The 17481-nt window shown below is 37.9% G+C and overlaps 1 protein-coding gene across 3 annotated transcripts in view; it reads left to right on the top strand.

Moving 5' to 3' along the window:
* The first annotated feature begins 2351 nt into the window (after window positions 1–2351).
* Window positions 2352–17481, top strand: part of vps13d (vacuolar protein sorting 13 homolog D) — a 45041-nt gene continuing 29911 nt past the window's right edge. For 2 of the 3 annotated variants that reach the window (XM_079848807.1, XM_079848805.1), the window contains exons 1-25: window positions 2352–2839; window positions 3977–4169; window positions 4257–4334; window positions 5906–6096; window positions 6378–6458; window positions 6567–6683; window positions 6770–6874; window positions 6960–7130; window positions 7448–7548; window positions 7717–7885; window positions 8036–8137; window positions 8350–8536; window positions 8667–8849; window positions 8944–9074; window positions 9193–9259; window positions 9376–9555; window positions 9646–9776; window positions 9863–9995; window positions 10105–12330; window positions 12447–12598; window positions 12696–13778; window positions 13977–14067; window positions 14157–14283; window positions 14409–14589; window positions 15584–15808. In XM_079848807.1, the coding sequence (XP_079704933.1) occupies window positions 4073–4169; window positions 4257–4334; window positions 5906–6096; window positions 6378–6458; window positions 6567–6683; window positions 6770–6874; window positions 6960–7130; window positions 7448–7548; window positions 7717–7885; window positions 8036–8137; window positions 8350–8536; window positions 8667–8849; window positions 8944–9074; window positions 9193–9259; window positions 9376–9555; window positions 9646–9776; window positions 9863–9995; window positions 10105–12330; window positions 12447–12598; window positions 12696–13778; window positions 13977–14067; window positions 14157–14283; window positions 14409–14589; window positions 15584–15808 (6309 nt within the window). In that variant the 5' untranslated portion in view covers window positions 2352–2839; window positions 3977–4072. The remainder of the gene's footprint in view (window positions 2840–3976; window positions 4170–4256; window positions 4335–5905; window positions 6097–6377; window positions 6459–6566; window positions 6684–6769; window positions 6875–6959; window positions 7131–7447; window positions 7549–7716; window positions 7886–8035; window positions 8138–8349; window positions 8537–8666; window positions 8850–8943; window positions 9075–9192; window positions 9260–9375; window positions 9556–9645; window positions 9777–9862; window positions 9996–10104; window positions 12331–12446; window positions 12599–12695; window positions 13779–13976; window positions 14068–14156; window positions 14284–14408; window positions 14590–15583; window positions 15809–17481) is intronic. The other variant, XM_079848806.1, reaches the window with a different exon arrangement.

Raw genomic sequence — 17481 nt, 5'->3', positions numbered from 1 at the left:
ATTGGATGCATTCCAGTGACTGAATGATGTTTCTTCGAACTGACAGTTCAATGTACGAGAGGTACATTTCCAGGCATTTGGTATTTGAATGGTATTTGAAAAATGCTTGCTTTGCTGTCCTTGTTCTGAAGGTGTCAAAACCACAACAGGTATATCTATATTTTCTATTTTTGCAGCTGTAACATTTGAATGGGTCAACACCGACCAAGCTGCTATACACCAACATCTGACATAATGGATAGACCACTTGACCTTTTCTTATCTGATTTAAACACAGGTATTCATGGGTTTTTCACAGGTACACGTGACTTTTTTGTTGATGATGTAAGTTCTCTTGTAGGCCTATTGTTCCCTTAGCTTGTTCTCTTCTCTTTTTTGGCAAAGATGATCATATACTCAGATCATACTCAAATCCTTTTTCCTCAAGTAGGCTATCCTCAAGTATTTATTCCTACTATGGAAGTAAATGGAGTCCATCAACTGTCTGGTTACCAACATTCTTCAAAATATCTTCCTTTGTATTCAGCAGAAGAAAGAAATTCATACAGGTTTGAAACAACTTGAGGGTGAGTAAATGATGACAGAATTTTCATTTTGAAGTGAACTATTCCTTTAAGGCCTGTTCACACCAAGTACGATAACTATAACGATAATGATAAAGTAATAGTTCTAAACATTGTTAATCGTTCTAAATATAAAAGATGGTGTGGACGCTAATATAGTTATTGTTATAGTTATCTTTAGTTATAGGTATTGGTGTAAACAAGCCTTTAGACTGAATTTTTTAACTTAGGTTTTCTCTCATTTATTTCATTCAACATTGTACTTAATTATTAAAAGTTTTATTATCATCTACAACAATTCACTCTTCATTTGTAATTAATTTATTCATTTTTGAAAATAAAAATTAATTTCATCCTCAGTTCTTCGTCTGACTGGATCTCTCTGCATCATAAATATTAGTATTTGGGGGAAATAAATGTTGCATTTACTCAATGTATTATAAAATTAGAAATGTACTTTCTTGCCTCTTCATGAACATTTTGTGTTTTTTAATAATTGAAAGTTTAAAGAAAATATATTTTCAGTCTAACAAACATATTCCTTAATCCATGCAGTTTACAACATAATTTAGCATATTTTTTATATATACTTTGGACAAATAAAAAAGTGCCATATTTGTTTTGCATAAACTTCCATTTGATGTCCAATGCAAAATCTTGATTCTGAAACAAAGCCATTGAGAACAACTGGTTTAGATTTTGATAAACGTTAAAAGTCAGATTAGGTTAGAACATTACCTTCAAAAGAGACATTTCTATTTTAGACACACTCAGAAAAAAAGGTACAAAAGCTGTCACTTATGGGCGGTACCATTTCAAAAGGTACACTTTTGTACCTTAAGGTAGGCTACATATTAGTACCTAAAGTGTACATACCTTGGAAGGGGAGGAGGGAGAGCACTGCCCCCACTCCACTGTCCAGATGTGGCGTTTTAAAGGGCTATGAGCTGAACAGATGGCCCTCTATTCTATTGTAGGCAGGCTGGGATTATGTGGTTGCACACGACCAGCCAGGGGGATGCAGAGCTACACATGTGCTGGGATTATTGTTATTTTATGTGCTCTGCAGAAGAGTAGTGTATTTCATGATCTTCATCTCAAGATATATGGCAAACAGTCCTTATGTCTACTTGCCGCTGAAATGTATGGGGGGAGGTGGGACTACAACCTCTGGAAGGCCTGGTGCGGCCGGAGATTATACTGGATATAGGGTCTGCACGGATTACACCGCTTAGTGCATTTTGTCAGATCTAATGAATTCATGGGATAGCTGTACTTAAGTTCAGTAATTAGAGATGCATGAACACGCTGCTTATCAGCAGAGATAAAGGCATATTACAAAAAAATAAAAAAAATAAAAATGGGCCAATAAAATGATGATGCTTGATTAAATATAATAACCATGTAAGGTACCTTTTAAAAGTAAACAAGTATAAATACAAATAATATACTACATTGCAAAATTCGTTGAAGTTGAATAGTCCTGCAAAAAACATCTTCACGTGCAACTCTGCCGCCCTCATATGTGGAAAACAGGAACTGCACCGATAGAAACTCATGTTACTACACACATAATATTCGATTCGAATAACGTTATCTGATATCTCCTGGCGATTTACTGTTATATACAATTTCTCAAGAGCCCATATTTGTGCCTTTGCAGATAAATAGCCCAGCGGTAATAATGTATTATAATTTCGACTTCCAAACGCTAGATGTCACATGACGGTAATTTATTCTCAATGACGTAAAAATCGCTTTGTTTTGGCACATGACCGGAAGTGTCGCGGGTTTCAGGAAGCGTTTCATGAATTCAGTTTGACATGTTGGAAGTTGAGAGATGAACGCAGAGGACCCACAACAAATGGTGATTACAGATCAGGGTGAATTCCGCAAGATACTCGGAATAATCCAGAACTGAACTACGGGCTGTGACCGTTCACTCTGACCAGTTGTTGGTCATGTTTTAAAGTTGTCGAGCAGTGCTAAAGGACGAACGCTCATGCTAACGTTGCCCGTGTCACTGACGTTGAGTCACAGAGAGCTGTACTGTTTTGTTCGTCACATGCTGTAGTTTGTTTGTGTTTGTGTTTGTGGTTGTCAGCTGCGGCTTATCATGTAAGGATCTTTAAAAAATAAAGGAGATAATTTACTTTCTCTTTAGCCAGCAAGGGAAGGACTCTGCTTGACTTGTATAGTGGAGGTCTTCAATTTATTTGGACTGAAATGATCATAGACAGCGGTTGACCGAGGAACATAACAATTTCATAACAATGGTAAGTTAATAGTTCACCTAAAAAAATTAATTCTGTAATTGTTTACTCCCCCTCATGAGTTGTTAAGCAAAATGACAGCCTCACTTTCACTTTCATTGAATTCACTGCAATGAATGTTGCAGTGAACGTAACAATTATAGCTGCGTCTATCAGTCCCTGTGGTTCTTATTCACATCTCCTGTACAAACTGTAGAAATTGTCTAGCTTATAACTTAGTCTGAAAAATACTCGTATTGGTTTCTGTCTGTTTATGTTGGTGTGGCAGATATGTGTTCAGGACTGTGGTTCTCAACCAGGGGCCCGGGGCCCACTAGGGGGCCTCAGCAAATTGACAAGATGATTGCATTAAACCTTTAGGGGTCATAATTGTGATTCTCGGCGGGTCAAAAGTGACTGAACAAAATAAGCATTGCTTTTTTTTTTTTTGGTATGAAATAAATACACAATTTTTTGTTTTCAATGCAAGTTTCATTTTATATTTTAACACCCAGACAACACCCTGATTCTAGACAATATTCACCTGTAAATTATGCTGCTTTTTGTCTGCATAAAATAATAAAAATTTTAGATAACATATTTTATATTCTTATACGGTTAAGTTAATAAAATAGTAAAGGTAGTTAAATGCTTGCAAGGCAGATTGGTGCCAACGGATGGGAGAAATAAAGAAAATGTATGTAACATCATAGTGTAACCACTAGATGCCTATAAAGACCTATAGATTAAATACATTAAGCGGTGGATTCCCTATTTGCTTATGCAATTATTTCCAGACATAATTACTCACTTTTATTAGGTTTTGGATATATGTTTAGAACTTATCACAAACGTCTTCATTGTGGCTGATTTGTAGATAGATCCCCATGAAATTGCTCTATTTTTTTGTATCACCCATTATTTCCTATTATGACCATGAAGATCACAAGTGTGACTATTTTTAAACACCATTTAGCCTTCTCTAATCATGTCCACTGTTTTGTGTGTGTGTGTTTTCATATAGCAAATGCCACAAGAATGGGACCTTAGAGTATTGTTGTGTAAAAATGTGAGGCCTTTGATTCAAAAAGGGTTTAGGAAAAACTGCTACACATTTGTTGTGAGATCAGATGTCAAGTTTGTGTTTCTTTGACTCCTCAGACTTCAGATGACTGGAGTGAATGCTAACTGTGAAGTTCATTGCCTGCTAGGATTTACTTTAACTGACTAATCCCAGGGCACTCTTCCCCTCCTATAATGTTGGAGGGACTTGTTGCCTGGGTGCTCAACACATATCTGGGCAAATATGTGACCAACCTTAACACTGACCAGCTCTCCATTGCTCTTCTCAAAGGTATTTGAATTTGTTTTGATTTTTAATCAGAGTTGACTGTCTGTGTTGTGTATAATTTTGTGAAGTATGCATTTTGTGATGATCCAGGGGCAGTGGAGCTGGAGAACCTCCCACTAAGAAAAGATGCTCTCCGAGAATTCGATCTGCCCTTTGAGGTCAAAGCAGGTTAGTGTTATTTCAGCATTTGGACTTTAATGTAAACAGTTAAAGGTTCAATAACTAATTTGTTGGTTTTGCTGGCTGATATGATAACAGCCATGGACTTTATACTACACCTCTTAGTGTGCTCTTATGGAAATACCCTTTTGATTCATTTATCAATCAACAAAATAATAGGGACAAAAATAATCAGTTATTCAAAAATAAACAAAATAATCTGATATTAGGGATGTCTTTCAAAATAAAGTCCTAAATAGTAGTATTCTGCTGGTCATGTAATCGCAACATAGCGGCTGCTGTGAGATGGACTAAAGGAAATGTTGTGTTATTGTCATTTATAGTATAGTTGTCAAAAGTAATGTTTCAGTCTAATACTTGCACCTAAATGAAACTCATTGGCTGTCTGCACAAACATCAAGCCTAATGTCATTTATTCCATCTGAGGGTTAGCTATTTGCGTCTTGTGATCTTAATTGTGGGAATTAAGAAAACCCTTTTACAGCAGTCTGTCAAAACTGGATTATCTGGATATTATTGTGCAGTGACGTTATGGCACTTGCAAAAGTTTTGTGTCAGTAAGATTTTAATATTTTTATTCAGCAAGGATGCATTATATTGCTTAAAATTGACAGCAGAGACATTTTTTTATGTCACAAAAGATTTCTATTTTAAATAAATTCTGTTTTCATCAAAGAATCCTAAAAAAAAACTGTATCATGGTTTCTAAAATATTTTTTGCAACATTGGCAGTAAATGTACAGTAAATGGCAAATTTTCTCAACATATCTCTCAACTAATGCTGTACACACTATAGCCTACAGGGAGTCAGTTGTTACTACATTACTACAAAATTGAATGTTACAATGAACTGATTTGTATACAATCACTTAAATAAGTTTTTATAATAATGAAGTTATAATACTAACTTTGTAATTACATAATGATGTTTCTACTCCAATTAGTTTTTCTTTTTATTTAAACATTTTAATGGGGCTGTCATAAAAACTTGACGGATTTATTCAAACATACATTTAATGTTGAAGAACAGTAAGAAAATGTATAGTGCATATGACTGATTGAGCGATTGCATGAGATATGATACGGATTTCGGTAAGTTCTACTATGGTTTAACAAACCTTCTGATGTTCAATCATGTTTATTTGTGCTGTAACTAGTAAAGCAGATAAGATGATCAGTTCACATGTGCTTTGCTTCGCTTGATCTGAGGCGGCAACAGTAATCTGTCACGCCACATTAAATAGCAACAAAACGGTATTTATTGTTTGAGTTTCATAATAAAATGGACAGAATTTGATATATGAGTGGCATCTTTTTAATGATTGGAAAGGGAGCGCTCTTTGCATGCCATTAAAGATATATATAATACAAATAGAAATAGAAAAATAGAAAATGGTTATAATAAATCGAAATAATATTTCATAATATTACTGTTTTTATCCTTGGTGAGCATCAGAGACTTCTTTCAAAAACATCAAAAAATCTTTCCAATCCCAAACTTTTGAATGGTGGTGTATATGTAAATTTTATATGTAATTTATAAATATTATGTTTTTCAGGCGTCATTGGGAAGATCACTCTCCAGATCCCCTTTTATCGACCACACAGTGACCCATGGGTCATCTCCATGTCCCAGCTGAACCTGATTGTCGGCCCTGCCCCCCCACAGGAATATGATGAGGTTCGAGAAAGGGAAGCTGAGAAAGAACAGAAGAAACAGCTGCTCAAGGCGCTAGAGGACAAGTGGAAGGTACAGGCCATTTAAATAATATCAGCAGAATCACCTGTGGCTTTATTTATTTAAAAATCTACTTCTATAAAATCACTTTTATGCATTTATGCTCCAAAAATGTTTAACCTTTTACTAATAGAAATGACAGGCTCCAAGCATTCCCATTTGTAAAAAGATTTTAAAGATATATGTTTAATTTAGCATGTGTCTCTTTTCCTTCTATTAATTAGTTTTATGCTATTATTGTTTTTTTTCATTAAAAATTAAACTTTTTTTAAAAATAATTTACGTTTCACCAGAGTGAATGTGAGCAGAGGGGAGAATCTTATTGGTACTCTGCCACAGCATCTGTTGTGACTCGAATCGTTGAGAATATTGAGGTAATTTTCACTATTATTTTGTTTACTTCTTTACTTGCACTCTGTTGCTGTTATAATTTAATGTCAGAAATTCAATTTTATTGTGCTTTATTTTCTGCATGTTATTAGTTGAAAATTCAAGGTGTCCACTTACGTTTCGAAGATGATTTCTCCAACCCTGAGAAACCATATGCCTTTGGTGTTTGTATCAAGAATGTATCCGCACAAAACTGCTCCAATGAACCAGTGAGTTGTCCACATTATTTGATATTTTCATGAAGTGGCTTTATCTTTACATATTGGAACATGAAAGGTAAACTCTTCACATACAGGCACAGAAGCTTATTCGGCAGAAGAAGCTGGAAATCAGTGAATTCAGTGTGTACTGGGACACAGAGTGCACCATTCTTGGAAATCTTCCCTCAACAGAAGTACAGGTAGATTTGTGATAATGTCAGGATGTTCAATAGCAGAATGGCTAGTGCTTCTTGTAAACTCTTTTTTAACAATTGTTTGTTACAGGAGTTGATGAGTAAATGTATGCAGAACCATGAGCATCAGTATATATTTGAGCCAGTATGTGCCTCTGTGCTGTTGAGGAGAAATGCCTCTAAAGAACCACTACGATCTCGTAATACACCTCGCATTGAGGGCCAAGTGCAGTTGGAACCCCTCTCACTTCGTCTGTCACAGGTAACATTTTTCAAGATTTTTAAATCTTCCAAATCTCTTGGACCTTTCCTCTAGGGTGTTTTTTCTCATCTTATTTGAGCACCACAATCCTGGGTGGTATAATGTGTATACTTGAAAACTTTCTGTGGTTTGATTTATTAGTGCAATGTCCACTTAAAGTTTGAACACCAAAAGCGCTTGCCCTTTTTGAATGACTTTAACTGAACTGGGTTTGGTGAATTTAAAATGTACCATATGTGAAACCACCCTTTGTTGACTTTTACAGTTTAGTTTTTTTTTTCATGTAAACTAACAATATGATTGACATTTGATTACAGGTTCAGTATCAACAGATAATGGCATTCTTCAAAGAACTGGAGCGGCGAGAAAGGGAGGTTCTTTTTCGAAAGTGGAGACCTAAACTTCACATTTCTGGAAAGTAATGAGATTTCCTTTTTCTATGCCTATAAAAAAAAAACAAGTAAAAATATGTTTTGATATAAGATTTGAATCCTCTAAATAGGTCATGTTGATTAAAATGTGATAAATCTTTTGCTTAACAATGGTATTATTTTTCTGGAATAATAACTCTTCTTTATTGTTGAAGCTGTCGGCAGTGGTGGATGTTTGCCATTAATGCCAACCTGAATGAGATCAGAGAGCAGCGCAGGCAGGGAAGCTGGAACTTTGCTCTGCACAGGGCACGTGATGCCAAACTCTACACTAGCTTGTATGTCCAGAGGCTTAAGGGAGAAACTTTGAGTCCACAGGAGGAGGTAAGATTATGGACTTAGAGGGTTGGAGGGCATTCACTACAAAGTTAAGATTGTCTCAATGTCTCAAAGCTCACTACCTTTGTATGTGTGCTCTTGAGTTTGGAAAAAAAAAACGTATTCTTTTATAATCTGTGTCTCTCATATCAATAGAGTGAGTTGGAAAGGATTGAAGATGAACAGACACTGGAGGAGCTGCAGATTCTCCGGGAAACTGTTTATGTCTCCTTCCGCAAACATGAGGAAATTGCAGAGGCAAGCTGAGATGACTGACTTTAGTGCCCTACTTGTGGGCAAAATGAACATGTTAAAGTGAAAAGTCAAGGGTGATACTGTGTTGCCTAATACTGAAAAAACTATATAAAAAAAACATATATTTTATCATCGTAATCACGGTCTAAACATTTGTTAAATCTAATCCCACTCTAAGTCATCTTTTATTTTAATCATCCCTCATATCCATTTAGAGTCTACGAGAGCCCATAATAAACGAGACCCCAGCCACCTCTCCCTCAGACTCCATACCTAAAAGTGGGAGTTCAGGCATGATCCAGTATCTGCAGTCTTGGTTCCCAGGCTGGGGTGGCTGGTATGGGGGTTCTGAAAGAGGGCCAGAAGACCTTTTACCAGGCACTGCCCAGTGGGAAATTCTTGGTGAGTTTTCCAGTTATGCTCACCGGAAAAAGAGGTTTATTATAATGATTTAATATAATTTTACATTTTATATAGAACATTTCTATACTATTATGCACCATGTATCAAGACAGTCCTCTCTTCCAACCAGCTGAGACAGATGATCTCTTTGATCCTTTGGAGGATTCACAAACACTGAATACCTTTACAAGAAGGGATCATCTCTTTGCACGACTGGACTTTATCCTCGAGAAAGCAGCTGTCACCTTGTACCATCAAGATAAAATTAAACCCCTTTTGAATGAGAACGGGGTCATTCAACTGGAGTTTTCAGGTTTTTTATAAATATATTCACTTTTTATTTAAATAAAGTCTCTATGGCTTGGATCAATTTTGAATGTGAATATGTTTTTTATTTTGCTTTACAGGTGTGAAGATCGGGGTTGAGTCTCTTCCTCGCTCTGAGTCCTCTTTACTCACAGTGAAACTTGGTGGGCTGTTTCTCCGGGATCTCACAACCCAGGGCACCATCTTTCCTTTCCTTGTTTCACCAAAACCGGTATGATTTTGCCCACAAGTTACTTGGTGCCCTAGAACTGTTATCTGCATGTACTATAAATATCTATGACAAAATATAACTGTAATTATAGATTTCATGTAACTTTTTTTCATTTAAGGATAAGGTTGTTGTTGCTATCAGTCAACCTTTTGGCCAGACTAACATCACAAAAATAGGCAATCTAGGTGAGTAATCTACATTTACTGTATGAAAACAACTATGTACAAATAAATGTCAATGAAGGCTGAATATTATTATTATATATTATATGTTATTATTCTTATTTTACCTTTTTTTTCAGGCTCTGTTGTAGAATCATCAGCACCTCCTGTCTTTGAGATGATTTATGAACGTAATCCAATAAGGAGCAAATTTGAGAGGAGACTGGAGGTCAATACCAGTCCTCTCAATATCATTTATAACCCTCAGGCTATCAAGAAAGTGGCTGAGTTTTTCTACAAAGGAAGGGTCCACACCTCAGGTGTGTATTGAGGATAAGCATCCCTCTTAAATTGGTTTAAATTGCTTTTGTGAAATATCAGTTTATTTTGGTTTACATTACATTTTCCAGGGTTTGGATATCAGTCTGAGTTAGAGCTGAGAGTGGCTGAAACAGCCAGGAGGCAATACAACAAGCTGAAAATGCAAACTAAGGCAGAAATCAGACAAACCATTGATCAGCTGTTAGTTGGAGAGTTCATTGTAAGAGAGGACTTTATTTAATAACATTCAGTTACAGTTTCAGTTAGATATTTAGTTTTAATTATGTTGTGGGTTTTCTTTCACAGGAAAACAGTAAGCACTGGACTATGAAATTGGATATATCTGCCCCTCAAGTCATCTTCCCAGATGATTTTCAGTCTGAAGACCCCATGCTAGTTGTGGTAGACCTTGGCCGTATTCTTCTTACTAATTCCCAAGGTAACTGGTACTGGTCAAATCAAATTTTCTTCTGTAACCTTTTCACGCATTCTGAATTTATTGCAGTTGATGGCCTCTTGTGACAGTTTTATTTCTGCTCCCACAAAAGATCATAAAACAAACCATAAGACTTCTCAGACAGAAGGAGAGAGTGATGAAGAATTTCAGACACCATTAGCAACACCTCCTGGGACTCCACCTCCAGAGCAAGAGGTGGACGTCAAAGGTCAGGAGAGGTCCCATGATATCACCAGCCTTAAGTCTCCAGAAGGTGCCCAAATTGTCAACAGGAACCTGTATGAGAAGTACTCCTTGTCTTTCAATGACCTACAGATAATGGTTGGCCACTTTAAAGACAACTGGAAGCATCTACAGGAGAGTGAAGTGGGCCCCACTCATGTGGTGGAGAAATTCAATGTCCTACTGCAGCTAGAGCAAAGACTGCGATACACATCAGACCCTCAGTTCCCAGGGGCTGTTCTCTCAGGAACACTACCAGACCTGAAAGTGCACATCAACCTGGAGAAGATGACTGCCCTGAAAAGCTGCTTGGCTAGACTGGGTAATTCAGGGGCAGATGGAGGTGACAAGAAGGGGGAGAATCTCAGATCCCCTGACCCTCTTACACTTCGTCATGAGAAGATCTTCCAAAGGGAAGATAGTGATTGGAAGCTTCAAGGTTCTGATAAAAGTCTTACCAAAAGTGTGATGACACTTGAGCAACATACTCGAGAGATGCTTGTGGAATCTAAACTTCTTCTTGTAGAGTTTAATATCAATTACATGCAACTTGGCATTGAAAGTGGGGGCCGGTATATTTCTGTCCTGAAAGTGTTTGGAACAAATGCACATTTCGTAAAGCGGCCTTATGATGCAATGGTTTCCCTCACAGTTCATGGGCTCTACCTTGTGGACACATTGCAGACGTATGGCTCAGACTTTGATCTTCTTGTTGCATCTCATAAACACCTAAGTTTTGATGTACCTACTGGAAGTCTTCGCGAAAGCCAGCCCACGTCACCTGTCTCACCAGACAATAAATCACCAGAACTGCCAGATCTTGCTTTTGACAGGGGATGTCCATGGGGCTCTCCTCTGAGAGACCAGGAGGCTCTTATTAAATTGGAATACCAGTTTGTCAGCTCAGACTGCCCCTCCATGAACTTGGACAGCTCTCTGCAGGTAACCTCCATGCAGGTCAACAACCTGGATATCATCCTTAACCCTGAAACTATAGTAGAGCTTCTGAAATTCCTTCAACAGTCTTTCCCCAAAGAAGAAAACTCCCCAACACAACAGCTAGCACCACTGCCTAATGGAGAAGACAACGAGGAGACCTATCAGTCCACTTATGACCAGAATAAGGAGTTAACTGTTGAAATTCACAGGTTAAACTTGCTGCTTTTGCGAACTGTTACCACCGGGACTGTTCTGGGAGGTGAGAAGAAAGGCATGAAAATTGCAACAGCCAGTATAAATGGGACAAAAGTCAATGTTTCAATGGGAAGTCGATTGGATGTCAATGGCTCGCTAGGATGCATTCAGCTTGTAGACTTGACTCAGGAAGGTGGCAAAAGTCAGTTTGTGGTCAGTATTGGAAGTGTAGAAGACAGCTCCTCCACAGATGATGTGGCATTCTTTTCCATTGCTGGCATGGTTCCCTCTGAAGCTTTGAGTTTCCGCTTTATGGAAAAGTCTCAGGGAGAATGTTCCCTTCAACTTCAGATGGCATCTTTACACTATAACCACTCAGCAAAGTTCCTGAAAGAGCTCAGTTTATCAGCAAATGAAGTGGAGGACAACTTCCGGTCTATGCTGAAGACTGCAGCTACAAAGGTCTCCACTGTGTTGGCAACGAAAACAGCAGAGTACAGTGGTATGGTATCTCTCTTTGAGAACCCATACAGAAGATCTAGGAGGCAGAGTCAGTGTAACTGGGCACTTGACACTTTTGAGGAAGATGATTTCTGTGTCCCTGAAAAGGACCCAAGCTTGGATTCCTTTCTGGTCAAGCTGACTCTAGATGTCAGTATAGAATCCCCAGTTGTGTCTATTCCTAGAAAGCCTGGTCACCCTGAGCTTCTTGTTGGACATTTAGGGAGCATACGAATTCAAAATTTTATTACAGGTCAAGACTCAGAAGGGGAGAAACTGCAGGTTGAAGTGAAGAATATAAGACTCTATTCTGTCAACACAAACTTGGTTTTAAGGAAAGGAGCACGACTTAACAGCAGCTCCACTTCTGGACCCTCACCCTCTCATGGCGACAACATTAATCTGAATGAGCCTCAATTTACGCGGCATGACTTCTTTGAGCATTTGAGCCGAGGAAAAGGTCAGTTTTTAAGTTCTCAAAATGTAGGGAATTTTTGAAGTTTTCTTTTATATTTATATTTGGTTAAGTTATTTCATGGCACATTTCAACATCTTTATGTCTATTCCTCCTTTTAGCATTTCATATTTTAAAAGATGCCACCATCAAGCTCACTGTCGAGAAAGTCCCTGTTGATGAAAATTCACACTTTACCTTTTTGTCATGTGAAGAACCTTACCAGAGCACTGGGCTAATGAGAGTGGAAGGCAGATTTGTTAATGCTGTCCAGGTAAAGCACTATTAAAATGCATAGCATAATTTTATTTATTTATCTTGATTTATCATATATAAATTCCAGAATTTTAAGTTGTCATATTTTTTCTCAGGTGTGTCTCTGCAAGTCTGTGTATGAGCAGGTCCTTCAAACTCTCGATAATCTGTCCTTCATTGAAGATCAGCGAGTAACACCAAGTCAGCCCCCTACACCACCACCTCCTACACCCTCTTCCACTAAACCGCATCGCTTCCCTGATCTGCAAGGTGGGCTCTTTGCCCGTGACCCTCCTCATGTTGGCTTTCCTTACTCCTCATTGTCACCATCCTTTTCAGCAACACTTCCGCTGCAAAACGAGAGCCCCCCTCTCCAGCCTCCTTCTTTTACCGAAGTGAAGGCCATCTTTCGGGTCTCTGAGCTGGAAGTGCAGTTGAGCGGAGACCTTAGCCAAGGATCTCAAGGGTTGGTTAGTCTCCGCTTTCAAGACCTGGAGGGAGAATTCACCAAAGATCATCCCCATTCAGTCTCCATCCAACTAGCCCTTCACTCATTGTTAATGGAAGACCTACTAGAGCCAAACCCTGAATCAAAGTACAAACACCTCATGGTATCCAGAGGGGCTCCAAAGCCCTCCACTTTCAGTCCAAAGGAATACCTGTCACAGTCGTGCCCAATAACGTCCAATGTTCCGTACCCAGAAATGTCACGCTCTCTTCCAGCACAATTTGAAGAGGCACAGAATGTTTTCCAGTTCTATCAGAGGCACCCCAGTACACCATCTGCATCCAGTCGAAAGAGCAAAAAGGCTGCAGAGTGCCCCAGCACCCCTCCTCCATCCCCATCCCGCCAAACTCCGCCTCCACACCCACGGTCAGACTTTGATGACTCTTTGGTACATATAAACGTGCTAATGGTTGATAGGCGGCACCCTGAGTTTAAAACGCGGTATGGCAGCATTGGCCGTAGTGTGGACGTGGACTTCAACTGCCTTGATATTCTCATCACGCTGCAAACCTGGGTCATGATTCTAGACTTCTTTGGCATTGGCTCTACTGCTAATAACCATGCGTTGAAAGTGCCTACCACCACACCTCAGCCTATACCTGAACTCTCAGTGGAAAGTAGTGACCTAAGCGATCTTGTAGAATTGTATCCAGAGATTGAGGAAAGGGTCAATACAAAGCTAGATTTAAAGGTACAGTACAATAATGCAAGACATTATAATAATTATGTAAAATAATAAATGTTTTAGAAAGTACATTTATAAAACAAAATATATTTTCCTACATTAAAAAATGATGGGCAGTATAGAGTGAATTAGTGCCTGCCCAGTTTTTCTGTCTATTGCACTACTGTATAATCTTTAAAAATGACTTGTGTACTTCCTTCACAGGTTCACTCGTTATCACTGGTCCTGAGGAAGAAGACCAATGAGCTTGCTAAAGCTAGTGTCTCTAAACTGTTTACACATATGGAAATGATTGGTGTGTATAAGTACGATGAAATTTGTTAAAATCGGAAAAAAGGATTTTTCAGAAAATGTACATTTGCTAAATTTATATGTCAATTTCAGATGGAGATCTAGCATTGCAAGGAAGTCTGGGAACTTTGTCACTGAGTGATTTGACACCCCACGGGGACCTATACAGAGAGCGATTCACAACGCGTGGTGGAGAGGCCCTTGTCTACAACATATACAAGTATTTTCTCACGTTTATTTAATTTAATTAATGCATATTGAACCAGGGTTGCACAAGTAACCTAATGTTACACATTTTCACATTTTGTGTGTCTGATTTAGTTTTTACATTGCCTCTATCTCCAGGTATGGAGAACCTGACCCCTGCTTGCAGCGAGAATATGATATGAAGGTATCTCTTCAGATGGCCTCAGTACAGTATGTCCATACTCAGCGCTTCCAGGCCGAGGTGGTGGCCTTTATCCAACACTTCACACAGCTACAGGATGTCCTGGGCAGGCAGAGAGCTGCCGTTGAGGGTCAGGCAGTAAGTGGACTACTTTAATTCTGTTTGTTTAGTGGTAACCTTTAGACAGAATAAGTTGAAATGTTGAGATAGCACCCTTAATTATTTACTTTTCCCTTCCTCATGTGCGCTTTTGTACAACCTAGTGTAAATGATGCATACATGCCAGGGAAAACAGACCAGCCAGTGCTGCTCACATAACCACTTGCCATTTGAGTGATCAGCTGGCTGTGGCTGCCCTCAATCCTTCCCTGCAGAGACAAGATAGAGTTAAACAAGGAGTTGTCAACACCCATTTCTTTCAAACTGGAGACACTGGTGATGAGGCTGGACACTGAGCTGTCTGTCCTTTCTTAATCCCTTCTTACATACCACTGGCTCGAGATCAACAGTTACCCATTAGGACACTATCCTGTCTTGCTCGCATTCTTTTTTTCCTGTACACTTTGCATTAACAAAAGCACCAATATTTGCATCTATATATAACATGTTGTAATACCCAGATCTCTAGGTTCAATGAGGTTTCACAGGTTTTGGTGCAAATCTGGGTTTGTTACATAACATAGCATGTTATCATGCAAACTTGTTCAAGCTGAACAATATCTGGATTATTTTTTTTTATTTTTTTTATTTATTTATTAATTTATTAATTTATTATTATTTTAGTTATTATTATTATTATTTTCATTTTTTTAACCAGTTAGTGCTGTGCTAAGATAGTTGGCTAAGATGTTAGCTTGCAAATTAAAAACATGTTTCATTTGACCGTTTTAGCTTTTACAATAAAATGTTATAATGCAATTTAAAATAACATAGCTGTCACCTTGATAAGCATTAGTGTGTTGGTAATATAAAGTGATATTTCATTTCAAAGACATTAATTATCATATTTAATAATTAACTACACTTGATTCTGTTTTGTGGCTAAAGCGAATCTAGAAGTGAACTGCTATTTGTTATATAAAACCAAAGTGAAATGAAGGGGATTGTTTAAAATTCACTTTCTACCCTACAGGTGCGTGATCGCCCACAGCGAGCTGCTCGTGTGCTGCTGGACATTGAGGCAGGTGCTCCTGTCCTCTTGATCCCAGAGAGCTCCCACTCTAAACGCCTCATAGTGGCCAACCTAGGCCAACTCCGAGTTCGTAACTGTTTCCTGCCTGCTGGCTCTCATGGCACCTTCTCTCTTAGAGATAAGGTAGAGAAACTTACAATGGCACATACCTTTTTCCCCTCTCTGGTGAGTCCTACCATCCCCATATAGTGTACACTACATCGCCACTCTGCAGCTGTGGGATGCATTTAAGGAGCATTTTACTGTTTGCTTCAATCTGATAATGATTTCATTAAGGGAAAAGCAGGGGGGTGGGGGGGATAGCAAATTGTATCTTTCAAAAAAACGAATTGAGGAAAGTGCTTCATGGATGTAGTCCCATTCTTTATTGTGCATGGTTAAGGTCACAGTTTTCCAGTAAAATTTCATTTATTTAGGTTTAATTTAACCCCTGTGTGGTTGTGTACAGTTTGTGGGAATATCAGCCCTAAATGAACAGTTTATGAACATTAACAATCATCTCATCTTTTCTTTTTTTTTTCTTTTTTTTTCTCAATTAAGAATTTGATTTTGCATGCTAATTCATACAAGGATCCCTCACATTATAAGGTATCAGGGCATGCTAATCTGATGTGTGTTTCTTGGGTAATAAGATGGTGTTCCTTCTCTCTTTACTTGTTTTCATGACCGAAAAGAACAGTTTCACATTGAGTAAATTCCATTTTAGCATAGTCTGTAGGAAATGCAATGAAATTTTAATACAGTTGTCACCCAAAAATGACTTATTTATTCATTCTTATGACATTCTAAACCTATATACTGATATTTTTGTGATTGAATGGCAAAGATCCATGTGAACATAAACTCATTTTATTATATTGGAATGACAAGAAAAAGTAAATAATAAATCATTTTTCTTGTGAATGAATTTGAATAATTTCTGGGTGAACATTTCTGGGTTATTTGGCTGCAGTGCACACTGAGCTAGGCTCAAAGTTTTGCAATATCTTTTCAATTTCTATATTTTAAGACCATAATGTTGTTTTTCCTCTGTCTTCTTTCCAATTAAAATTTCTATTAGGGCTGCTTGATATTGAAGAAAAATGCGATATGCGATAACTCATTAAATAATGCGATACGATAATGCTTAAAGTGTGTAAAATAAACTTAAAGAGGCTATATGCAACTTTTTCCCCAAAATAAACGTAACAATAGCCTTTTTATTTGACCATTTATGACTCAAACATCTCCTGATGAGCATACTGACACCTTGTCAGCTCACAGTGGGTGCACCTATAAGCCTGTATCCTATTTTTCCTATTTTCTGTCGGGTCGGATTTTTCGCGCGCTGTCTGCGGATGTGACGTCAAGCGCGTTCATGTTGTGTCATATATATTGCAAACAAACTTAGTTTCTCAAACAATATATGTATTTGACTGTTCTTACCTCTGTAAACATAATGTTGACTTCTTTGCAGCGGATGACTTGTGAAGTGTGCACGTACAGGTATAAAGGAAGAGCAGTTCCGTTTTTTGGCCACAGGTGTCAGTCGCGAGTTTAAATTTCAGAAAATTGCATGTAGCCTCTTTAAATTATCTTTAATATACAGTACCAGTCAAAAGTTTGGAAACACTACTATTTTTAATGCTTTTGAAAGAAGTCTCTTATGCTCATCAAGCCTGCAGTTAAAAAAAAACAAAAAACAAACAAAAAAAACAGTAATATTATGAAATATTATTACAATTTAAAATAATGGTTCTCTTTTTTAATATACTTTAAAATGAAATTTATTTTTGTGATGCAAAGCTGAATTTTCATCAGCAAGTACTCCAGTCTTTGGTGTCTTATGATCCTTCAGA

Source organism: Squalius cephalus, assembly GCF_949319135.1.
Source record: "Squalius cephalus genome assembly, chromosome: 18".
Lineage (NCBI taxonomy): Eukaryota > Metazoa > Chordata > Actinopteri > Cypriniformes > Leuciscidae > Squalius > Squalius cephalus.
The sequence above is the reverse complement of the archived record's forward strand: the minus strand, read 5'-3'. Positions and strand labels throughout refer to the sequence as shown.